A 26,281-nucleotide genomic window follows, 5' to 3' on the forward strand; every position below is an offset into this window, starting at 1 on the left:
ACCCCCTTCATTTCCTCTTTTCCCTGTCTCTCCACACACACACACACACACACACACATGTTCACACACCAACACGCACGCACAGATGTGCTCGCCCGCTCTCTGCTCCACCTCCAGGCTAATCTCATTGTTGCTGGCCGTGGCTGTGTAGCCGTCTGATGTTTTGCCTCTAATTGATCCTCTGACTGGCTTTAATCTCATCTAATCTGTGCCGCCGCATTGCTCTCTCCACCATCAGCCAGCCAGCAGACACACACACATGCACACGCACACACTTCCTCTGTGTGTTTGTGTGTCTCACGCAAGAGCGAGTGCACACGCTCTCACACTCACTCAGGCATTGTTAGCCTGATTGTAGCCTTTCACACACACACACACACAAACACACGATGGCTGACATTTCTTATTAAAAAATCCAATATTTGCTCAAATGTGAACATTTTAATATCGAACCTGTAATGACCTGTTCAAATCATTGACTATATAAAGATGGATAGCGTGTCACCACATCCTCCCACTTCCATAAGTAAAGCCAAAATATTCTGCGAACGCTGCCATTTTACGTATTTGTAGCCAGAGTCTGTGCTGTGGCAATCAGGCGATGGAATAGCGGTAATCACGTCCCGCTGATTTACGTGCTCAATCAATCCCAAGAATGTCTCAGCTGTCAATCATGAAGTTTAACCTTGTTTTTATTACATCAAATAGCAATAGTTTGTTATATAATAATTAATAATTAATGATTTGATTTTAAAATAATTAAAATCAAATTAACAGCAGAAATTAGGACTCGAACACACATCAGTGTAATAAGAGCTAATTAAAATGACCGGAAAAAATACCTGACTTCTTAGTTTGTTTGTCCCATCTGCTAACATTAGGAAGCTGGATTTATGATCTATAATGTAGACAGCCACCAGGTGGTGATAGAGACGCTTCAGCATCACTTTTGGAAGCAGTGAAGTTGTCCATTTTCATATATGGTTGTGGGTCAAATTATGTTTAAATTGTGTTCAAGTCTGACTTGTGATCCAGCAGAGGGCGCTCTAAATCTTATCTTTTCGCTTGACTTTTGACTGACTTGTCAAGCTAGCAATGTTTCGCAAGGTGACTAGTGAGCAAAGTGTTCCTGAGTGGATCTCGTCTGACTGCCTACTATTTATAAATCTTAGCCGGCCCCTAGCCAGGAGCTAATAAACGCCATCACCATTAAGAAAGCTGGACTACAAGATTATGCTAGGGATGTATTTTATATCTTGCAGAGATAATTTCAGTCACAGACACACATATTGACACAAGATGTACAAGAATAAATGATGGCTCAATTATTTGAAATGCAAAAACATCCAGTTTAAGATGAGTTAACCTCTGAAATTCATAAATATATTTTCTTTTGTGTCGTTACTGTAATTGATCTAGATTAGGGTTAAAGGTGAATTACACGTTTACATGGTTTGCAAAAACACCACTTCCTCAATTACCCCAGTTTACATGATTTCTTTGATGGTTGGGTAAATGTCCAGCAGGATGTTTGTTAGCCGCCAGGCTGATATTATCATCACAAAGAAACGAAAGGAAAATTGAGGGTTGTCATTAGCGTCTTTATTAGTGTTTGCTATTTGTATTCAGTTTGTACAGCCCAGTACGGTGCACTTCGCCTTGCAGCTAGTTTGTTTTTGTCTCCCCCAAACATTTTTTACAAAGCCTAGTCTTTGTGTGTCTTTTCTCTTTTTAATAACACTGCTTTGTTTCCAGTTCTCCCTATGTTCTAACGGCTACATGTGCCGAATGAAAACACTGAAAGAAAGCAGAAGTAGGCATTTACATGCAGGGAGAATTTTAAAGGTTAAAGAGAAGTTCTCTCCGTCAATCTGTCATCTCTGTGAAGGATTTAATCCCTGAAATGTTGTAGCACCACCCCATCATGTGTGTGTTGTATAAGCCTCATCTTTCACATTCCTAGAAATGACTAACTGCACACGTTTCCAGAATTACTGAGCAGTAGAGTATTACATAGCTTTTTCATCAACTCAACTCTTTGTTATTTCACCTTGGCAAACATTACTGGCACTGGAAGCATGTAAGAGAAAAAAACAAACAGTCGAAGTCCAGTAGTTGTGATGACATTTTTGAGGAGATACAGGCTCACATTGAACTCACTTATTGTACATGTCAACACCCACCAGAACAAACAATATATTCAAAATTCAAACTTATGTGTGAATTTATAAACATCTGATCAGTTATCATCTGACCAAAAGGAAAATTCACCTTATCATGTTTACACATTGCATGCCTTATCTTCTTGTCAGTCAACTGGCCAGTGTTTAGTGTTTGGACAAGAAATGCTACGAATCACACTGATGTGAAGTTACTTTTCTGGGGTTGTGCACCTAAGGTTATGTTGTAGGCTACATCTTATGGTATGTAGCTACATTGTAGCAATCACGATTTTCACAACTGATTCATCATAAAAGCCAAGACTTTTTACTTTTTTTCTTAACATTTTGAACTTTTCAAAATATAGTAAGAATAGGCAGATTAATCAGTAATAATAATTGTTAGTTGCAGCCCGAACAAAGATTCAAAGATCGCGGGTAAAGGTGAGTGTGTTTGCTGACTTCTGCATAGTAACCACGACAACTGACGTGTTGGTGATGCAGCAGCACAAATGGATGGATTTCATATCGGGAACATACTATGTTCTCTGCTTTTGAATTCATTAGAGCGAATGTTTTTTTCCATTTGTTCAGAATGTGACAGCTCTGCGTTGTCACAGCAGCATAATTCAAGTTTCACTCCTGTTGTAATTTAGGTGCAATTTTTTTTCTTTTCCCAAAAAGAACAGAATTATTATCTTCACTTTCAAACCATCTTCTGGTTAAACTCAAATTGTTGCTGAGATTGAACCATGAATGTAATATTGCTCCTCCTTCACTTGCTTTCTCTTACACACACACACAACACAAACACTATTCATGTACACGTGCACACTTTTAATCGCACTTCCACTCCATCAGTAGCAGGCCCAGCCTTGTATCCCCACAACAACCCAGACACCCCACCACCACCACCACCACCAGCTCTCTAATAGCATATCGGGTTGCCCCACTCCCCCGGCCAGCGGCAGCACCTCCATTTTCCCAGTGCTGTAATTACTTTAGGGAGCTTCTGCGTGGGCCGCTGCAGAAAAGAGTGTGCGTGTGTGTACACGTGCATTCACATACGAGATAGTGCCAGTGTGAGATCAAGCAGAGTGTGTGTGTTTGTGTTTGTGCACGCACCGACGTTTGTGTGTGAGAGATCTTTGTGCTGTTTGTTTTCCAGTGACACAGCCAGTTCCCCTGCAGACAGAGTGGGTGATTAACAGGGTTGACGCCTAGAGGGTGGCCCTCTCATTAACACTGAACACACACACACACACACACACATACACATTGTTCGTTTTCCTATTTCTAGCTTCTCTTTGTGGGTGCAGGTGGGTCTGAATGAAAATATGATTGTAGAGTCAATATCTGAGATCTTAGACTCTTTGTGGTCTTTGAGAGTCGTCTTTATATTCAGGAATTATTTACTTTTAATTCCTAGATTTTAGCTTCATGTATTATAACATTTTTCTCTTTTTGTTTGCTTTTTCTTTCCAGTACTACGAGATGTCCTATGGGCTCAATATTGAGATGCACAAACAGGTGAGTCTACATTAATTCCTTAAGGGAAACTCATTAATTCTCATCGCATAACATATAAAACAGTTGTTTGTCCATGAATAGCAGATTGATTTTGCTGTAAATACTGGAACTAGAGGAAGGATTCCTTTGCTTATGATGCCTGGATTCACACTGATGTGCATGTTTATGTAGCTATAGGCCAGAAACATTAACAATCCTCTTTTGTCAGTGTGTTAAATGTTGCTATAGTTGGTAAGGCTGTTGTTCTGCTGCTTTACTGTGGACCAGTGTAGGCTGTGAAATATTTCCTAAAATAAAAGGTCCTTGTTTATATATTTATTTCAATATTTCCCTGCAGCAGCCTGAGAAAAGATTCTGTCTGCAGTTTATCTGCAGCAAGTTAAGTCTTCAAGCTCAAAGCTGGTTTACAAAATGAAGCTTTTAAATACTTCATCCCATTAGAGAAGCAATCAGAGCTGCAGGTTAATGGAAAAGTATCTGAATGTTTTCTACACATCAGGGTGATATTCAGGAATATTATATACACCGGGCAAATAGCGAAATACTACAGTTCCCATGACATTGTTGCTATGGAGAAGCCAAAGAAGAGTCTCAAATAGTTTTTCACTAAACTCCGAGCAGGAATTCGCAACCATCTTCTCCTGACCTTCATTTTCTTATGCACCGGTCTACCAGGTGTGTGTTAGACAGTATTCACTTTGATGTGCCGCACAGAAATCATCGTGAGCTTCTTAACGTCAGCTCGCCATTAGTGGTGTGGACAGCATCGTTTTGAAACTTTGTGAAAGGATGACGTTTCAAGAACTACTGATCCTTCACCGCATTCCGTTACCACCCTTGTTTTCCATCCGCGCTGATGATTCAGCAGGGAGATCTTGATGGCCGTCAAAACCTTGGAGGTGCTCCAGCTGCCGATCATCTAACCTGATCTGTGCAGGATTAAACTTTTACTTCCAGAACGTGGAACATACTAAATGGCTCCTCGCACCGTGTTGTTCCGTCAGTGCAGGCGCAGCTGTGCATTCCCAAACCCATTTCCCCTCCGCACACCTGCAGCTCACTGATTGGCAGGTGTGAATTGCCAAGATAATCTCAGTGTTCAGAGACGTTTGAATGATGTCACCTGAGGCTGTGTGTAAAATGCAAGTGCCAAGGGGTCTAGCTGTTTTTGCTGTTGCCTGTGAGTCTCAAAATGTGTTTAAGGTGTTCCATTTTTAAAATTTTTAGGAATTGAAAAGTTTAGGAATTGCAGAAAAATGTCAATTAAAGTCCGTCAATGCGGCACAGTCATTTTGATAGAGTGTGGCAGCTGGTGTTGGAAACATAGTATTTTTCTTTTATTTGCAAAAAATCTATTATCAGTTGCCCAATACACTGCATTTGAGAGTAAAGGACTTCACCCAGTCGGGGGCCCATACATCAGTTAGTGCAGTGGCTGAAGCTGGGGGAGTAATTTATGCTCAGTCTGTAGGAGGGAGAGAGCGATGGGCCTCCGAAGGGCCAGCCCTTATCTGTGACCTCGTCTGGAGCTGCCGTCCACACACACACACACACACTGTCTTATGATTGACGGCGCATGCTGACAGCCATATTGGAGGAACCGAGTGGGCTTTGACAAATGGAAACAAACACACACACACAGAGTTTGCAGCTTCCATGATTTAAAGACCTTCACATATATGCACCGCCACAAACTCTAGGTAGGAGGCATCGCACAGGCACTGTGATGCATGCAGGGCAAACACACAAACACACACACACTAAGCCATATGCGTGCCATTCATTACACCCCTTTTCCTTTATCTGACAGGGATGAAATTCAAAGTCTGTGTGTGGCTGCGTGCGTGTGTGTGTGAGCTGTTTCATATGTGTGTTTTTGAGAATTTGCTTATCTCTATCAGAGTATATGCTCATGTATATGTGTGTGTGTGTGTTTCTGTGGCTCATTACTGGCACACACAACCACTTATGCCACACATAAGTGGTTGTGTGTTAATGTTCATGTGTGCACCTGTTATCGTGTGTGTGTGTGTGCGTGTGTTCTTTGTGCACAATGTGAGTGGGTGTGGAGAGTCGCTAGTTCCATTAGAGAGTTGAAATTGAAGGGGATGTGTAGAAACGAGTGTCGAGGAGCATTCATGTCTAGGCCTATTGTGCCGAGCCAACCACCACCACCCCCTCCTCCTCCTCTGCTCCTCCTCCTCCTTTTTCAACCTCTGTCTCTATTTCCCTCTCTTTCTTTCTCGCTCGCACTCTCACACATTCAATTGCTCCCTCTTGATCACTCTGTCCTACTCAATTCAAAAAATGCCTCTCTGCTCTGTCTTCTCACTCCCTCTCTCTGTGTTCGCTTCTCTCTGTTACTCTCTGTTTTGTCTCGGTGAGGAGAAGCAAGGTTGAGTTGTGGATTTAACTGGGAATATGTGGACTGGAGCTGTGTTACTGCTGGGCCCTATTGTTCGGCCTTGCACCATGTTTTCCTCCTGAACATGTGTGTCCTACCTGACAACATACTATTTTATCTATAGTTACATTGTGTAGCATAGAGTGAAGGGGCTTTCATTGTAGCCCCTTTTACACAGCCTGTTCGAGGCGGAAATGTTGTACCTTTATTTCCAGCTCGTTGTTCTGTACAAACGAACGTGGATCTATTGTTGTTCTGCCTGTGTGACGGCAGTGGACTAATTGACAGAGCTGGAACAACATCTGTGTGTAACAGTGTAGAGGGTCTTTTAACCGCAAATGTAACGGGATCCCTGAATATGATCCTGTTACTCTACTGCTACGTTATTTCATAATGTAAATGATCTGGTCCAGGAGTCATCAATGCACATACAGTACAGCATATTGCAGATCTATATACATTATTACAAAAGTAAACATATTCATGATAATATTATGTTATATTGTGTATATATAACTGATGTCTGAACATGTAAGCAGCAATGTGATTGCACTTTGTTGACTTGGAGCTGATCTGAAACACTTAAAAAGTTCAATATAATGCATCATATTTTAGCTCACATTTCATTTGTATGTAAAATATTTATTATTGTAGCTGCCACACTATTGTAGTAAAGTCTTAAGTTCAGTGTTTCTCTCTGAAATGTAATAAAGTTAAGTTCACATAAAATGTTAATTGTAACTATAATGTTACTTTTAATGCTTTCCTGTATAATATATAAATGCTGGTAAGTATAAGTGCATCAAAACAGTTTTAAGACCAGGGCTTGAATAAATGTGCCTGATTCAATTCCACCACTGTATATCAGGTTATGTGAGTACAGATGATGTAGACGTGACGGCCTAAATTAAAATGTAACTTTTATGAAGTGTGACATACAACCTCGACAAGTAATGAGTCCTGGTGTATTCATAGCAGGAAGAAATAGCCCAACACTTAAACAGTAAAGGTCAAACAGGAACAAAACCACAAGGAAGTCTGTGAAATGTTCGGCTTGTTTAGGCTGCCTCTCATGCTTCCTTGAAACACATTTTAAATCAACTCAAACACATTTCTATCTCAGTGCATGCTTTCCTATTTAAACCTACATTTTCAAAACTATAAATCTATAACAAAATAGACAAAAATAAATGTCCATGATCAATGAATTTAATCTGCTGCTGCCCAATGATGTATGTCCAGTCTCCCGCCTCAGTTTTATATTGTCTAGGGTTGATTCATACACACACGCACACACACATATATTGTTCACATTCTGTTAGTAGCAGTAGCACTTGAGGAAGGCTAGAAAGAAGCAGAAAAAAATGTAACAAGAGGACAAAAGAGAGAGGGAAGCATTCAGAGAGAGAGACTGAGAGGAAGGTGATAAAGAGCAAAAGAGGAGACAGACTCAGAGTCGGTATGAAGAGATCGACAGCATAAAGGGCAGTGAAAAAGACGAAGCGTCATAGTTAGCATGGAACGAGTCCCGCTGAGACATTTTAGTGAGACATTTTAGAGATATCAGGGAGTGTGTATGTGTAATGATGAGCGGATAGGAGTGAGGCGCTTGATGGGGAGCTGTGCTCTGCATGCCTAATGACTGTTAGGAGGGCCCCTCTCTCCTCATCGTGCCACAAATTAGGCTCTAACACAATTACTGCTGCTTTGCATATCTCAGACGGATTGGATGATTACCAACCAAATGTGATAATAGACCTGCATGCGAGAAAGATGGAGAGTGTGCATGATGAGAAAGAGGAAAGGGTATGTGCGTGCTTCCTTGGGTGATTGTTAATTTGTGCGCGTGACTGTGTGTGTGATGGTGTGTGCATCCAAGAGTTTTGAGAAAGAGTATGAAGTACAAGCAACTTAATTAATGAGGTGATAAAGGGATTCTGATATGGCTGATATGTGTGTGTTTGTGTGTATAATACAAGATGTGTGCCCCAGTTTGGGAAGGTCATAGCAGATGTTTCCCACACTAATGAGAGTGTGTTTGGAATCGCTGAACGATAATTTACATTTAATGAGGATTTAAAGGAAACGTCGGGTTCTATATATTTTTCCTGACAACAAATCCTGTGAAAAGTTCTTTTACTGGTCAGCTGAATAATTGGCTTATTGATAATCAGACATAATGCAGTTTGTCTTTGTTGCTGTTTACTTGATGAGCTTTGTCTCATACGTTGTGTTTTCACTTAATATTATGCATTGTACCTGTCTGAATATTAGTCTGTATTTATATTTTAAGTTGCCATTTTAAAAACTGACCAGAGAGAACAGACTAAAATTAACCTATCAAGCTAACTCTGGCTCATTTACAGTCATTTTGCTGTTGATCAATGAGCATTGCCCCTGTCCTAAGTACTGTCTCTGTACGCTGGGTATCACATGATGAGACCAAAGTAGGAACTACATACCATGATCAATAAGCCATTTTCACAGCAGATATTTTACTTGTAACAGTAGAAAATACAAAGGTTTAAAACATAAGTAATGGCTCCGTTGCATTCAAGTGTCCCAGCAGTCGTGCAGTTGTTCAGCTCCTACATATACTACTCAATTCCTGTTTTTTCTGTCCATGACAGATGTAAAATCCTAATCAATGCCTTTGTTTGTTCTAGACTTGATTATTATTTTCTAGCCTGCTCCAAGCTCGTATTAGAAGTCTTCAAAACGTTCAGAATGCAGCGACGAACATTTTAGTAAAATCAATAAAATATCACAACCATAGACTGTATACAAAGATGGATTACGCCTCTTCACTGGTACCTTTTTGACATCATGTTGTAAAGCAGCGATGTCCAGGTCCGGTCGATGCACTCGACCAATCACAAGTCAGTTTCACCTTGTTTTTAAAGCACAAATAACAAATTAAAACCAAACTTACTGAAAAAGTTTGATACAATCAGTCTAATAAGGACCTAAGATTACAGAAACCCTCTTTTAGGAAATGTATTTGAAGTGGCTTTTGACTTAAAATTTGGTCAATGGCCCATCCTCTAACCTGGAGGAAGAGGAGTTTTTGACCGGTACTGCATCTATCCATCAAGGGCAGTGAGCGAGATGATATCTATCACTTTGGGGAGCAGTTATGTCGTCCATCTGTAGATACACTATGATTACAAAAACTTTTATCTTCCCCTCACTGGCTCCTTTTTTAGGTTATTTTTATGATGTACAAAGTACTGAAGTGGCTTTCCCCTTCATACCTGTCTGATCTCCTTAAACCAGATATTATATCTCGTCCTCTGCTTTTCTGAGAACAAAAGGCTCCTGTCTGTCCCCAGAGTTAAAAAGAAGTCTGCTGGCTGCAGGGCCTTTTCCTTTCGCCCCCCCTTCCTCTGGACTAACCTGCTTGCTGACATCGGACTGTCTGACTCAGTTGAAGCCTTTGAATTTATACTTAAAACTCATCTTTACACCTTAACTCTCAGTTGGTGCCTTATTATTTCAGGCTGTGTAGCTGTTATCAGTATACCACCAGTGGGTTGGCCTCAGTCTCAATTAATTATTTATACCTGGTATATAAAGTACAGTCCATGTTGTCCTGCTGACCAGATTTTTACAAACTTTCTGAAAACCACTTCTGCTTCAGTTGTAACTGTTTGTTTGCTCCCTCAAGCACATAAACGTCCAGTTTATCTCTCAGTTCTCTCTCCTTCTTCTAGTGTCTGCCTTTTAAAACTTTCTCCTTGCTCCTGTCACCAGGTCCTTGCTCATGGTGGGAATTGTTGGGTCTCTGTAAATAGTATTATAAAGAGTACTGCTTAGACCTGTTCTACATGAAAAGTGCTGTAACTTCTATTATGATTTTACACTACACAAATGAAATGGATTTGGTTTGACTTAGATGGCTGTACCATGACTGGAGGTTGAGTTTATAACATTCATGCTCAAAATGAACAACTGAATATAAACCGAATTTACATTCATACAAGAAATATATATCTTTATAGTGCTGCTTTCAGACATGCACTGAACTCAGCAGATACTCTCTGGAGGAGATGCATTTGTGAACGTATATGTCCGAGTGAGACGCTCCGCAGTTCCTGCTGACTTTCTCATCCTGGCCTCCTAGTATAAAGTCTGGAGAAATCCAGGAGAATCCGATGTGTGAACACAGCAGGGAATTCCCCGCTGGATTCACAGCGAGCGAGTGGGTGGTTGATGACGCTTCTAACACACGACAGACGCAAAAATGAAAAGGAAACTCAATCTTCTCGTCTGAATAATGCGGAGGATTTGATGTTGTGAACGTGTCTGTGCAGAGAACCTCCTGCTGTGTTGCACATGTGTGAAAGGCAAACTGGGTAAACTCCGTAGCCAATTCTCTGGATTTTCCCTGCAGGTCGTGTCTGAAAATGTCTTATGGTTATGAACAATGCATATCTACTTTAGCACATACCCATACATTTATACTCATCATACACATAAGCCATAAAAACAAACTCCAGTCTCTCCATCTTTTGTTCCTCTCAGTGCTGTGTTGTTCGTCTGACAGCTGCAGGCGGAGTTGCTGCTCTCAGCCTGTTTGTTCTGCTCTGGATGTGTGTGAAATTGTTGCTGCTCTGTTGTAGTGGATTTGGATTATCTGCTCTTGTCTGTGGGAGCAGCATGTTCGCTCCTGCTCTGGAGAGATGGGAGTTGTGGTGGTGTGGAGCGGCCACTGGAAAATGTCCTGAGGGACCTTTTTTGCACCTACTGGCTTTTATTGCACTCTGCCATACTGCAGCAATGGTCTTACAGCAGTAAAGGTGGTAACACGGTCCTCACAGGATAGGCTCTGTCTTTTTTTTTAAACGTTCAAAGAGTGGAAACGTTTAGATGCTCTCCTCACTTCCGGTTTAACATGAGTTTCCCTGTTGAGGTTTGAGTCCAGGTGAAAACCTTGGAACTGTATTTGGTGGAGGTCACGACTGGGACTGCATGTCCCCCAAGAAGCAGAGGTGCAGGTTGTGGTGGTTTTCTGGAGAATCAAGTTCTCATATCCACATTTTTTTACCAGTGAGCAACATGCTCTGCTTGAATTACTAAACCCAAGACCCTGAAACTGGAGCAGCCAAATGGAGAAAAAAAAAGGCCTCATGGAACATTGTTGGTTAGGGCAAGAAATGTGGTTTCCATTTGGTACATGAAATGCCACCTACAATATATACTGAATATCAACAATTTTGTGGGATACATAAATATCAAAATATGACATTAACCTAAAACGTCTTAGAAAATACATACATACATACATCATTGTGCACAAATATGTACTGTGATGTCTGCCAACCCTTAAAGGCAGTAAAAAGATGGAATTAAGATTCGCCACTTCTTATCTGGCACCTCATTTGCTGCCTGCGTTCCATTGAAGCAGTTTTACCTTTCATGCTCCCAAATCACAAGCAGCTCACCGACACAGCCAGATGAAGCACAGTCAGCGATAATGACACAAGTCCTCTGGACCTAACATGTGCAGCGAATGTACAAGAAGAGCGAGGGGGCTGTCAATCAGTCACAGTTTGTACTTTCCCACACGGTCTTAACCAGACCTAATGAGGCAGCTCAAGTGAGAAGTCCTGTGTAGGTGGACGGACGGCGCAATCAGACAAAAATTTGCTTCCCATTAATTTCTGTGTAGAACAGAGCGAGACACATGTGCTTCTGGTTGTGAATTGGCTGCAGAGAGTTGGTGATAGCTTGTGCAGTTTATGTTTACAGGCCTGCCTGCACTATTTCATGTCCCCTCTGCTTTTGGCCACACTTTATAAATGTTGCCAGATGGATTTCAGTTCAACAGCACCATTAAAGGTTTGTATGGGCTGCAAAAACATATTGATGAGCCGCACCACCTCACTGGATGATGCTCGTTCATAATTACGAACATGGGCACTGTATTTTATTTTGATTCAGTAATTCATACACCACGCTGGTGCTGTAAACACTCATAGGAAAAAAATGTGTTCAAATTCATCTGCTTCCTAAAATAGTCACCAACAGGAACATAATTTACTCCTGCTTGATTAACTCTTGCAAAAACTACTACTCAGCTGTCTTAGGAAATGACGTCCCTCTGAGGCTAGATCCACACTACCTCATTTTAGTTTTTTAAAACACATCCCTGTCACATCACTACTCCAGAGTTTCTGAGCACCTAAAACTGAGGAGCTGCTGACCCTATTTTTAGTTTAAAATCTCAAAGGCTGTGTTGTATTACAGACGAGCAAAAACTGAGGCGTTTAGAAACCATGATGCAGTCACCTGATTGGTTGTTATGAGTCACGACTCAACTACCCGCTGTGAAGGCAAACTGCTGTTAACACTTTCTGTCACTTGTGTAACAGTTCCACCTTGTTGTCGATCGAAGAGAAGAAATCGATCCTCTTATTTTATACCCTTTTTCTTTCCTGTTTTCTGTAACTAAGCAACGATCGGCATAATAGACAATCCACTTCCTGTTTACACCGGCATTCAACCCAGTCTATACATGAATGGTCACGTGATTTGTATTTTTAGGTATGTTCGTGTTCGCAGGGATTATTACTGATATGGAGCTAAAACGCTTGTGTGGACAGAGATCGTTTTAGTTTTATAATGAAAACGTATTAATGTAGATGTAGCCTTAGGTCTTAGGGCCAAAGGAAGATTTCAAAATTATTGTTCTGATATGTTGACAATAAACATTTTGAATAGTGCCAATATTATCCTTTAACTAATTAAGTCTCTCTCCACAGGCTGAGATAGTGAAGAGATTGAATGGGATCTGTGCACAAGTCCTCCCCTACCTGTCTCAGGAGGTGAGTACACACACTGTGGCACACACACACACACTGACACAAAGACGTCACTGACCCCTGACCCTCGGCCCTATTTCTCACATCGTGGAATGAGATCACCCTCATTCCCGCCTCATTACCTTCCCACCTCTGTGACCCCTCGCTCTCCTTCCCCTCCCCTCCTCTCCTCTCCTCCCGTCATTCATCATCACGCACTTCCTGTGTTCCTTTCCACCCCGCTTTCACTATTATTCCTCCCTCCCCCACCTTGACTTTTTGCCATATTCAATCTGCCTCCCTTCCCCCTGTCCTCCCTTCCCCCCTTCCTTTTTGACATTCTCCTTCACTACCCTCCCTCCCTGTGCAGCCTCCTCCATCCCACTCCTCTTTTCCTTTATACATGCGTGTGTGTGTGTGTGGTGTGTTGTGTCCGTCAGTGAAATAAATGGTTGTGTGATTCCGATAAGCCATGCTCTTATCTGCCCAACAGGGGTTTGACCTCCACCCATTACAGCACACCAGTCGACCATCCCTTCACCAGTGTCTCACAGGGCCTTTGTGTGTGTGTGTGTGTGTGTGTGTGTGTGCGTGTGTGTGCGTGTGAGTGACTAGATGAATGGCATTGGGGGTGGGGGGGTTGCATCACCAGCGAGGGTTGTTGGGTCTCTGTTGCAACTATTGATATTGATCTAACCTTTTCACCTCTCTCCCCCACCAACTCTCCTCCCCTTGTTTCTGCCTCACGTTTATTGTCTCCCTCACTTTCCTCCTCTCGTCTTTAACACCCCCAACCCACCCCTCTGCCTCCAGCACCAGCAGCAGGTTCTGGCAGCCATAGAGAGGGCCAAGCAGGTCACCCCTCCAGAGATGAACTCCATCATAAGGGTACGATGTTCCAGCCCTGCCAGAGGGTCTTGTGATGGCTAGAGAAGCCATTAAATTCAACTGTATTTTTTGCTTTGTTGATGTTTATTTAATGAATAATTGTTTATGAGCTGAATGAGTGGGGCAATTTAATCTGTTAGCATTGATGTAGTGATTAATGTATATGTTGGCAATTTTGACATGACGTAGTACTGTAACTTTACTTCTTTGACGGTATGAAAAGGAAGAGTCAAAGAGGCTACAGCTCAGGATGAATGATCCTGATTATAAGATCTTCCTTTGAGTGGATTTTAGGTCCGCAGCTAACAATTATTTCCATTATTGTTAAATATTTTTGTCTCTAAAATACCAGAAAATATAAAAAAATGTCTGCAATCATTTCGTGAAGCCCAAAGCAATGTCATCACAAAACAATAAAACATTAAATATCAAAATGTTATAAATACAGAATTTACATTACATGAGACTAAAATACATTACATCTTCACAAAAAACAGACTGGGACTTTGCATGATATGGTATTTTCAAATCTAAACAAATTGAGTAAACCGGTTAGAGTTGTAGCTTTAGTCCAAATTGCTGGATCTGACCATTTCAATTCTACAGCTATAGCTACAATTCTTCATCATAGTAGCTGTAATATTAGCCAGCTACACGTACTTAATCATTATCTGCCTTACGCTAGCTAGCCTTAGCTACTCCATCATTTTACTAGAGGTTTAGCCTTAGCTAGGCTATCTACTCCATCATTTTACTATCGCTCTAGTGTTTGCTAGCCTGACCACTCTGTCATTATGATTCATGATTCACACAGTTGCCTCGCCATTTTGTTCCCGTCTGTTGCTTTAGATCCAGAGGATACAGGTTCACATAGACCTGAGAGCATCCCCTTATATCCATTTTCCCATTGTTGTCAATATCGTCTTGTGGTAGTTGCTAATATCACCATATACACGTCGCATATATCTACAACATACAGAACACTTGAGCTCCATTGTGAGTAAAGCTGAGCTGTAGGTTGTAGGTTCCGACTGAGGAGACTCAGGCAGTTAGTCAGGATTGTGTTAAACATCAACCCACTGATGTGTCACCATGTAGAGTGTGAGCACAGTGGTTAAATTGCAGTGACTGTCTATATGAAAATGAAAAGAGTGTGAGTGAGTTTCTTTTGTGTATTTTCCTATGTTTAATTTGGGGATTTTCTTTTTCATATGTTTCACATTTTTACTTTACTCCTTTTCTCTTGGTGTTATACATACACAGTGCTGCAGATTTTCCATTTTCTACAGAGTATGTATTTTAACTATGACGTGCATTCCATCTGTCCCAGCTTGAACTCTTAGTGCTCTGCCTCAGGCATTATATATTAAACCCCAGTTGTGATGTATATGAGCTCTGTGCACTGCAGACTTAGCATTTTCCTACAGTATCAGTGTTTTGAAGTGATTTGTGGGCTGTGTCTGTCCTGCTGTGCCTAAGTTGTGTCTGGTTGTCTTCCATGCAGCAGCAGCTCCAGGCTCACCAGCTGTCACAGCTCCAGGGCCTGGCCCTACCCATGACCCCCCTGCCTCTGGGCCTGAGCCAGCCATCCCTCCCCGCTGTCACCACCTCCTCCGGTCTCTTCTCCCTCTCCTCCCTGCTGGCCTCCCAAGCCCAGCTGGCCAAGGAGGAGAAAGCGTCACGTGAAGGAGTCGACAGCCACCGCGAGGAAGATGGAGACAAGTCTGATTAGATGGTTTCCAGTTCAGCTCTGTTTCTATCCAGAGACCTGAATCCAGAGATCCGAGCCCCCTTGGCCTACAGTCGCTCTCCTGGTCTCCCTCTATCTGACCTTAGCTATCATTGGCTTTAATCCCTTCACCATTTACCATTTACCTGGATGTTTTTTATCCTCCCTTCTCTCTATCACATCAGTGTCTCTTTCTTGTATCCTGTGTCTTTTCTTCAAACACTCTCTTTTTTTGTATGTAATACAACTTTGTTTCTACCATGTTTTTTTCTTTTTTTATCAGGACTACTTTCTATTTCGGTTGCTTCCTGCCGTCCTGTTGCTCTGTCTCATGTTTAGTTTCAGGTTTTTTTTCCACCATCCCTCTCTTCCTGTCCCCCCATCCCCCCCACCTCTTGCCTCTGCTCTGAGGGGGCTTAGACAGCACTGTCAGACAGGACTGATCTGTGGGAATGAACACACAGTCCTGTAGGTGTTAAAACAAGCTAAATGTTAAACAGAGTGATTCTTTGGCGAGTTGTAAAACCAGTCGCACACATCCCATCATTCCTACAAAACTCACTTTCCTAAGATAAGGTCTCACATAGCTTAATAGTGTTGATTTAATTTTTGGTGGCAGTTCACATTGCATGCATTCATTCAAACATAAAATTGGCCGCGAGTTTAAATCATAGAATTGTTTGAAAATTGCCTAATGCCCAAACTAAAGGGAGAGATACAGCTACCGTCACATTCTGACCAAAATAGTTTTAATAAGACACCTCCAGAAAAATAGAGATTGTGTATAATCCTGAATTTGTATGGAGAAAGGAAAAGCACCTTGTAAGAGCTAACCTCCTGCTGAGAGCTGTCAGTCTAGATAACAAACCCACCTTAGTAAGTAATCCCCCCTATTTACGATCCTCCTCGCCTGACCCTGTGAGGTACGTCAGATCAATCCGCCCAGCACCTTAAATAAAAGGCAACTTTTTTTTAATCAGACATTAACGAGAGCAGAGGTAGCAACAAAAAGAACCGAGATGCCACTCGTGCAACCCCCCCCACCGCCCCTTTCATCTTTAATGTGCACTAATATTAGAGCAGACACTTGCAGGGAGAGAGCGTGCATGTTGTGTGTTTGACAGCAGAGGGCAGCGTGTGTCTTTGAAGAAGTGTCCTTCATGGGCTCAGGCTTGAGCTAAAAACAAGGACAGGACAGAGAGCAAGCTGGGTCACGAGGGGAACGGCTTATTTATCCTCGCTGAGTGTACAAACTTAATAAACAGAGACGAGACTGGAGACGTTAAAACTCTGCATGCGGTCCGTCCCAGTCCCTGTCATGAACCAGATCTTGAGGAGTAGCCTTTGGTCTATTTTAAGAAACATCTGTGTCCTCCCATTAAGATGGAAACATTGTCCCTCTGTACATTCAGATTCTCTCCGTGCGTTTTGATTCACTGTGAACACACAGGTCTGCCACATATTTGACTAACACGACATTGCGCAGGTGATTTAACATCTTAATACGCCACTGAGTGGGAAATCTCCAAGATCTAACAAACTCATATCAGACAGATGCAGCACTGAAAGCTTCTTCAGCTCCGTCAGTCCCACCCACCCTGCTGTTTTCATTTATAATGTTACTCCGTCTGATTAGACCTCTCGTCAGGGGGAAGTTGAAAGTGTCTACATGAACTGGCTGCCATTTTATTTGAGTATGGCAACACTGTAAACGTTATAGTGCCCTCAGTGGCCCAGTGGTTCAAACACAGGCCGTACAGTATGTTTACAAGGTCCCCGGCTTGTGGACTTTAGCTGCATCTTCTTCCTGTCATTTCTTCAATGTCTGACTTGGAAGCAAAAATGATCTAAAAGTGCTAAATAAATATCCCACAACTTCAGAATTCAAAAGTAAACAAAACAAAAAAGATCCAAAGTAGGTTTTAGTGAAATGAGGGTAATTATCGCCATGTAAATAAAACGTTTTCAATTTGGTTGAATCCATTTTCCCCTGGTCATCATCACACACTGTGTAGTGGCTCCACCTCCCCAGTTTGAGAACCACTCTAGAAAAACAACGGAGTAACATAATCTATGTGAATGAGGGAGTGATTTCAGACAATGTCTATGTACTATTGATTCCCATGTTTATAAGTCAAGCTGTCAGTAAACAACAGAAGGACTGAAGAGTTGCGTGTTCTCTGTGAAGGTTACAAACACTGTGAATTGACAACATACCACTCTTTCCATTACATTTCAGTTTAATTATAAAGGGCTTTGGTTGACATGAGGCATTTGGCTTTCAGGCATGTGTCTGATATATTAAAGGCAATGTCACACACACACACACACATCAGTTTTCAGGGAAAAAGAGTCTTTCCCACTTTCTAAAACTTTAACTCTGATGACATGACGGCAGCAAAACATGTGCAACAAAACTACTGGCGGTGTGACGGAGCGTAATCTCCACATCATGTGAAACGGGGCATACATTCATACTTTAGTCATGTGCACAAAGCCGTCAGCAGATGGTACTCTGCCGAAAGACCAACCTTTCCATCGCCATGTCCAGTTAGTGCACGACAGCCATGACAACGCTACGTGTTCTACATGTGAGTGCACTGACTTGAGAGACAGAGTCACGTGAGGAGGTCTAATCAGGCAGCATGAGTGAAAACACGTGTGTGTGCTTGGGCACCTGTGTAAAGGCTTTAATAAGGTCTGTAGGAGCCAAGACGGCTCCATCACATGTTTGAAAAGTTTGAAGCAGGATGAAATTCACAAACACATATTTCCAGCAGAAAAATCCTTAGTGGTATCGAACTTGTGACACTGTAGGTCCACAGAGGCGATCGGATTTAGTGGTGACCTGTGTTTGTATGATTGTTGATTTGACATTATGTTTTACACATACACACACACACACACTTTCTCAGCCTCCCCTCTGTTTTAATGGCTTTAGTGTGAGTGAATGGATATGAAGAGTTTCATTCTCAAACTTTTTACACATGTTAAAACAATCTCTGGAACAATGATGAAGCACATTTTATTGTTGACGTCACCGTAAAACTGCTGATTCATGTGCGAGTTTGACACAGTGGAAATTCAGGAAGCAAAAAAACCAACATCTCCATATAAAGGAATCTCAGAATGAAACCCTTTGTGTGTGTGAACGTGTCTGTGGGGCGATCCTGCAGCTTTGTGTACGCATGTGAGCGAGGTGTGTGTGTGTAAACAGTTGTACAGGTTCGGCCGTCAGTGATAAACCACAGAAATGAAATGCATCGCTGTTCTTACAAACGCTTACATGCTCGTGAATTTAAGCTTGCAGCACATCGTCGTCCCATCTAGCCACATGCTGTATGTATCTAGCTACATACTGTACTTGTCGTAGTGATATGCAGAGCATGTAGACAAAGTGACACACACCCACACATAACTGCATGTCTGCGGGGGAACTGAGAGTGATTTCTTTCTAGTGGAGACATTTTTTTTAAAAGAATGTTTGTTCCAGGTTTTCTGTGATCAATGCACTTGGTTTTTCTTTTTTTCTTTTTTTTTCTTTTTTAAAATCTGTTTTCTTTCTTTTTTTTATTCGATATGAACTAGAACCAGAGTTACAAAGCTGACGTTATAAACATAGAAATGAGAATCTATGTATTTGTTAAGTAGTGGGAGGTGCTGGCCTCTGTATACAGTTATACATAGAAAGCTTTATGTGTATATGGCTGCATCTTCTCTTGTCTGTCCTTGATGATTCTTGTGCTATTGTGTTACAAACCTGATGTGACACCAGGGGGGAAACAACTGCAGTACGTTGACCTTTTTTTGCCCTTTGACCTCTTTTCCTCCTCTCTGATCCCCCCCCCACCCATCCCACCTCATCCCCTTTACTCCCGCGCCACATTACCCCCCCGAACCCAAACTTTTTGCCCCCATAGCGTGAAGCATTGTAAGCGTTTTGAGCTTTGTAAAGGTCTTTTTTAAATACTTATTTTGTGTATAATGTAAAACCTGAAAGTGTGTACTTTGGCGGAAAAAAAAAAATGTTTTTGTGTCTGGAACCATAGCTTCATTTAAACAAATAAACAACAACTACAACAAAAAGAAACTATAAAAAAAAAAGTACAACAAACATTTACTATAAATAATATGAAATGTTCTGCAGTAAAGAAGGACTTCTTGTGCCTTACAAATAAAGTCAATCAAATCATATAAGAAACTGTTCTCCTTCTTCTTTTACTCAGTTTGAAATCAGTGACAATCTTTGTTGAGTGAACTCTGGTTACATTTTTTACTGTAAATGAATGATCACATTTTATTTCCTGTTGCACTATTTGATTTTATAGTATTAACTTTATGATGCATTTACATGTCTTACCTCTTTATACAGATTTTTTTTGACAACAGACCAAATAAGAATTGATTATTTTTATTTTTATTCTTAATATTGGTATCACAGTTTTGATGGATCACTTTAGATGTAAGTTTTCTAAGTTGTCACAGTTGAAAAGTGATAAAAGAATATCTCTGTTTCTTGCTGATGTGCAGTAAAAGGATATAAATCAAAACACAATTTAGCCGTAGTGCCCATAGAAAGATTCCCACCTCGTCTAATGTTAAACTCACCTCCTGCTGAACGTCCATATGCAAGAAACCAAAATCACTTTGTTTTTACTTCTACTTTTAGTTGCTGCACAACAGCAAAAAGTGTTTTTTGTTGCCTAATGAGAATGACTGGAAAGTAAAAAGTTTAGTTTAGTTCAATTTCACAGAGCACATTGCTTTATGTAAAACTACATATTTTATAACTTAAAATAATCTAAGTTAATGTGGTAAAACGTCCTTGTGCTGATTTTTTCGACTCATCCACTATGGTCGTATAAAACAACACAATATAAAACAATGTGTTATGCAACACATAACAGATCCAAACATCCCTGCACAGATTCAGACTGAAACCTGCCTGATCTGGATTAAACAGTTCTCAGATGGTGTCTCTAGATAAAACTGAATTCACATGTCAGACAGTCAGATTTTTACAAGATTTACTCGGTGACCAAAACGTTTGCTCAAGAAATGATTTCAGATCCTTTAGTTTAATGATTTTGTCTAATTGACAATTAATCAACAGGAAGGACGACTTCCTGCCGCCGGAGGGCCCCTGCAGTTCACACCTCCTCCACCAGGAGGAAGTGTTGATTTACGTTTAGCAGCACCTGCACTGTGAGGTGATAGCAGCAGGTACGGCCCTGAGATATTCCCACGTGTGCTCCAGTGCGTGTGCGCGCGCGTGGGTGTGGTGTGGTGGAGGTTTGACGCACGTTCACACAGATGATGTGGATCACGGCTTGTTTGGCACCTGTTTATAATCTTCATTTATCTGTTAGTTCTGAGACATAACTTTGTTGTTACACACACACACACACACACACACACACACTGATGCAGTTGTTTTTTCTGTGTGAGTGTGAGTGACAGCAGGTCCGTGCTTTTCTTCTTAATTTCCTCCTCTGTCTGTCTCCTTTCTCTCTCTCTCTCTGTGTGTGTGTGTGTGTGTGTGTGTGTGTGGGTGTGTGGGGCGATAGAAAAGAGAAAAGCTTGTGAAACCTCAGAGCTCCTGTGGTTGCAGCCCTCCTCCTCTCCTCCTCCTCTCCTCCTCCTCTCCTCCCGCTCCCTACAGACAGCTCTGGATCTGACACTTAAATAAATATGAAAGTGCCCTATTTCTTCTCTTTCTGTCTGAGGATTCACACTCTCCTCACGAGCAGTGGCACACAAGCAGCAGCAGCAGCAGCAAAGGTAGGTTTTCTCTCATCCACTTCTTTTTCTTTTTCAACACATTAGAGCCTCTGGAAGAAGATAAAGTTCCATCATCACATCTTGTTTCATTTAAAGGAAAACACTCATATTCTACATGTTTCTCAATGCCAACAAATGAACTGATAACTATAATAACGCAGCTCATTCTGTGACATGGGAATCCTTTGGATTGGTCACTTCAACTCAAACTGTTCTGCTGTAAATGATTCTCTTTTTGGAAATGATTTTTAAAAAATAAAATAACTATGAGTCTCATTTGAAAGGTTGATTGGTTGACTGGTCTTTTTACTATAATCTAAGCTACTATAATCTTTTATGTGTTGTGTTTTTATCTATGTTTTATTTAATGAGTAGTTCTTATGATTTAGTAATCCGTCATTGATGGAAGGACTGATGTAATGAACGGGTACTTGAACTCTCCAGACGCCTTCCTGGGGGCTGGGTGTGAGAATTCAAACGTCTGAGTCAGTTTCTCTTCTCCTGCCAGCACCTTGGTTAAAAAATGTCCCAGCGACAGCACAGCAGGAGAAACTCAAGAGAATTCAGCGCGTTGATGATGTTTTCAGACGTGAAACTAGAAGAATACAACTGACTCAGGATGAATGAGAGGAGTCATACACGCAGAAGATGCTGATGAAGATGTCAACTTGGAAAGACAACAAGACTTGGGAGCTTTTGTTGAAAAGGGCAGACGCCAGTGTTGATAAACAAAAACACTGCGACTTTCTGCTGGAATCTCTGCATCATGTTCAGCCTCCTCTGCTCAGACGCCACCTCCTCACCTCCGCGCTCCAGATATTCTCCTGGTGAATCTGGGTTACAGAGATTAATCCGACAGGTCACTTAATTATTGAAGAAATCCAGAAACAAAACGAGAGGGTTTATTTCAGACTTTATTCTTAGAAAACACCAAATATTTTCTTTACACATACATTTCATATATTTCTCAGTGCAACGTGTATTCAAAGCACCGTGCACTTCACACCCCTCACCTGAACGCAGCTCTGTTCCTCCTGTGCTGCTGCTGCTTCCCCCCCACCAGCATCCGCATCACCACCGCTCCTCTGGCCTCGCCGGGTCCAGCCCTGTTCTCCCTCACTGGAAAGTTCAAAGCCTCCTGTAACAGTGTTGGACGTTTTCTACAGAAACGTGATGATCTGTTACACGTGAGGCGGCTGATGATGAAACCATCGAACAGAGTTAGAATAGTTTAGGAACCACAGATTTAAAGAAAGCGTTGTAGTGAAAAACACATGATGAATGTTCAGTGTACACAGCTCTGTCTGTGTGTGTGTGTGTGTGTGTGTGTGTGTGTGTGTGTGTGTGTGTGCGTGCGTGCGTGCGTGCGTGTGCGTATGAGAGACATGATGATGAGTCTGAGGGAGACAGAAAGAGAGAGGGAGCGAGCGACAGAGAGCAAGAAGCGTCTTGATTAATCATGATTGACTCATTCAGAGCCCACTCGTCTTTTCTCCCTCGCTCCCTCGCTCCCCCTCTCCTTTATGGCTTGATTACGGAGATGTGCTCCATCTCTCATTACCTCCCCTCCTCCATCCCTCATCCCTCCTTCTTCTTTTCTCTCTCTCCCTCCCGCTCTCTCCATCCATCCCACTCCTCCACCCCCGCCCCCCGCTGCGCCGGTTTATTCATCCGTCCCCGGGAAAAAGAGGAGGCTGTCAATCTCCGTCTGCCGCCTCTCCATCCTCTCTCACCCGCCGCATGTCCCTTCATCCATCCATCCCTCCATCCATCCCTATCTCTTATCCATCACTCTCCTTCGTCCTCTTTTTCTCTCAGTTTCACTCGTTCCTGTCACTTTGAGACTCTTGCATATAAATTCTGCCCCTCTCTCCTTTCAAAGACTTCCTCTATTTATCTCCATTCGCTCTCTTCTTGTTCTTCTCCTCCTCTGCATTCTGTCGCTCCCTGCATGTGTGTCAGGCACAGAAATGAGAAAAAAAGTGAATACACAAATTTGACTTTCCACTTCTGCTGTCGCAGTCTCTCTTCCTCTCCCCCCATTTCTCTCTCTCCCTCACTGTCTGTGTCTGGGTCTCTCTCCCTATCCCTCTCTCCCTCTCTCCCTCTCTCTCCCGGCCTCAGCTGGAGGAGCAGTCTGAGTCGACACAGCTTCGTCTGATACAGATGCTCCCAGAGATGCACCATGGGAAACTGTCTCTTGGCCCGCTTTTCTAATCTTGTCTTCTCTCTGTACTGTTACACACACACACACACACACACACACACACACACACACAGTATCCTCAGTGTGTATTTGAGGCGTGTGTGTAAGTGTGCACATATTTATTCGTGTGTGTGTCTGTGTGTGTGTAAACAGAGAGAGGGATGAGACCTATTCAAACTTTAATGGAGTCATCTGAGATACAGCCCTCGTCTGTCGTCCTCTCTCCTTCACTGACCTTCCTCATCTCCCTCTTCCTCTCTCTGATATTTTAATCTTTTTTTAATTTCACTCTCTCTCGCTCTCTCTACTCTTCCCTTTGCTCATTTTCTATTCTCTTCATCAGCTCACCCCATTTCTCTCACTCCTCTTTTTTTAGTTTTGTCTCTCATCTCCCATCCCGCCTTCACGTTTGACTCATAACCGCTCTCGTCTAATCTCTATTAGTCACTGTCTCCCTCCGTCGCTTGTTTCGGTCCCCGAGTCTCTTCTTCTACCCTCCATTGACTTTGCTTCTTTCAACAGATGCCGTACCGTTTTCATTTTCCTGTCTTTCGCTCCTACTTTCTTTCAAGGACAACATTACCTGATGAAATTATCCGCACCTTCTCCCTTCTATTACCGAACCCTTGAGTAAAACATGTGAAGTAAGAGTTTGAGACATTTTGAAAACACTAAAGATTAGAGAAAGATGGAGAACCATCAGGAGGCAGACTGAAGTTAAGATGGACGACACGTCTCTCCTTTCTCCCGTTGTACAACAATTGAGCCGAAATATCTAGTTCACAGCTGCTGTCTTGCACTTTTGACATCACCCGGAGAAAGGAGACAAATAATCTCACTTCTCTAAACGTTGAACTGCTCCTTTAACCTCCGACAGCTCAGGATGGATGCTGGGAAGTTTTTTTCTCTCACTTTAATAACAACTAAACAGATTTCCTCTTCAGCCCACATGTCCTATTTTTCCTCCAATTCAATTCATCTGTGATGTTTTTGTTTCTTTTCCTCCTCTCTTGCTCCTGCTCTCTCCCTCTCTCTCTCTGCATGTCTCTATAGTCTCTCGCCCCACACTGGTAATGTCGTTCAGTGTAGAGCCCTCCCCTGTGTGGTTAGTGGGCTGTTACCCAGCTGCCTCTGATACTTCCTGCCTGTCACTTCCAATCCTGGTGACAACACGCCTAAAACACACACACACACACACACACACACACGCTCACATACACACACACATTGTCTATTACGCACCATTAGGAACATTATATAGTCGCCTGTCCAACAGATATGCACAAACATTCACACAAATTTTTCACCCACACACACGTCTGCAAAAACATTTGTGCATTAGTGATACACACACACACACAGACGTACAAAGACACACCCTCATTGGTGACACTTGAACACATACAGGCAGTCATACATGTACATACAGGCGTGTATACATATGCCTGTACACACATACATACACACACACACTACTGGCACAGCGGTGGAGTAGACTTCCCATCGCTCAAAGCCAAATTCATTCAACAAGGACCCCCTCCCTTCTCTCTCTCTCTCTCTTCTCCCTCTCTCTCTGCTCCCCCCCTCACTCTCTCTCTTCCTCTCCCCAGCTCTATTTGTAGCCTGCCTACCCCCCCTCTTCCTCCTCCTCCTCCTCCTCCTCCTCCTCCTCCTCTTCGTCTCCTGCTGCCAGAAGAGAAACCAGGTCTTCTCTTTCTCTTCTTCTATCCTTCCTTTCCTCCTCATCTTCTTCCTCCTCCCTTCCCATTTATCTGTAACTCCCTCTCGTTCTCTGATTATATGAAACAGTTTATGATTAAACACAAAATGTATTAACAGGCGACAACCCCCGTGAGCTGTACATCAAAATAAAAAAAAACTCTACGCTAAATGTGGAGATTTATTATCCACTGACATTAGAACTTTAATAGTATGTATGTATGTGTAATACATGTATGTATTAATGTATGTATGTAGGTAATACATGTGTTTGACTTTTGGGGTATTTTTGGTAAAACTGCAGATATCTCACATATTTCCTGTGTGACTCTGATCAAATCTGACCACAAGTCAAGTTGTTTTACCAGATGTTAATAATCAATGAGCTCAGTGGAAAAAGACCATCATTTTAATTCAAAATCCAATAATAAAAAATAAAAATCCAACCCAGAGGAGGAAGACTTCACTGACATCAGCCCTGGTAATAACAAACACAATTCAGTACATTTTGACTAAAATTTCTTTCTTGATAATCTTACTAATATACTTACCTTATTATAAATCATAGACTGTATGAAGATGGATGACACATGTCCTCTTCCTCCCACTATTCAGAAATGAAGCTCAAATACTCAGACACCGCCATCTTTCAGCACATTGAATAACTAATCAAAACCTTAAACACTTGAACAAACATCAGTGTGATAAGAATCTAATGAACCTAATAAGATAGAAACCCTCTTTGAGAACATTTTATTCAATGCATACTTTTGGTTTGGTCCATGTCCCATCTACCAACATGGAGGAGGCCTGATATATATGACATGTACTGCAGCCAGCCACCAGGTGGTGATGGAGATTCTTTGACTTCACTTTAGGGGAGCTGTCATGTCGTCCATCTTTATAATCAGTCTATGATATAAATTCATACCAGAAAATGGGACACTAATCTTCTGTTGATATTCTGTGAAACATAAAAAATGTCAACTGAGAAGTTCTTAACCAAATAGCGTGGGCAGATTGTTATTGTTATCCGATATTATAAAAAGTACCAGATGCTAG

The 26,281-nt window shown here is 41.9% G+C and overlaps 1 protein-coding gene across 3 annotated transcripts in view; it reads left to right on the top strand.

Annotated features, from left to right (window-relative positions):
• The window catches only part of tle5 (TLE family member 5, transcriptional modulator), a 43,473-nt gene extending 23,759 nt beyond the window's left edge, over window positions 1-19,714 (top strand). The window contains exons 4-8 of one of the 3 annotated variants that reach the window (XM_035176308.2): window positions 3,645-3,689; window positions 12,858-12,920; window positions 13,710-13,784; window positions 15,048-15,074; window positions 15,289-19,714. In XM_035176308.2, coding sequence (XP_035032199.1) covers window positions 3,645-3,689; window positions 12,858-12,920; window positions 13,710-13,784; window positions 15,048-15,074; window positions 15,289-15,516 — 438 coding nt within the window. In that variant the 3' untranslated portion in view covers window positions 15,517-19,714. The remainder of the gene's footprint in view (window positions 1-3,644; window positions 3,690-12,857; window positions 12,921-13,709; window positions 13,785-15,047; window positions 15,075-15,288) is intronic. The other 2 variants (XM_035176309.2, XM_035176310.2) reach the window with 2 other exon arrangements.
• The last annotated feature ends 6,567 nt before the right edge of the window (window positions 19,715-26,281 follow it).

Source organism: Hippoglossus stenolepis, chromosome 14 (genome assembly GCF_022539355.2).
Source record: "Hippoglossus stenolepis isolate QCI-W04-F060 chromosome 14, HSTE1.2, whole genome shotgun sequence".
Classification (NCBI taxonomy): Eukaryota; Metazoa; Chordata; class Actinopteri; order Pleuronectiformes; family Pleuronectidae; genus Hippoglossus; species Hippoglossus stenolepis.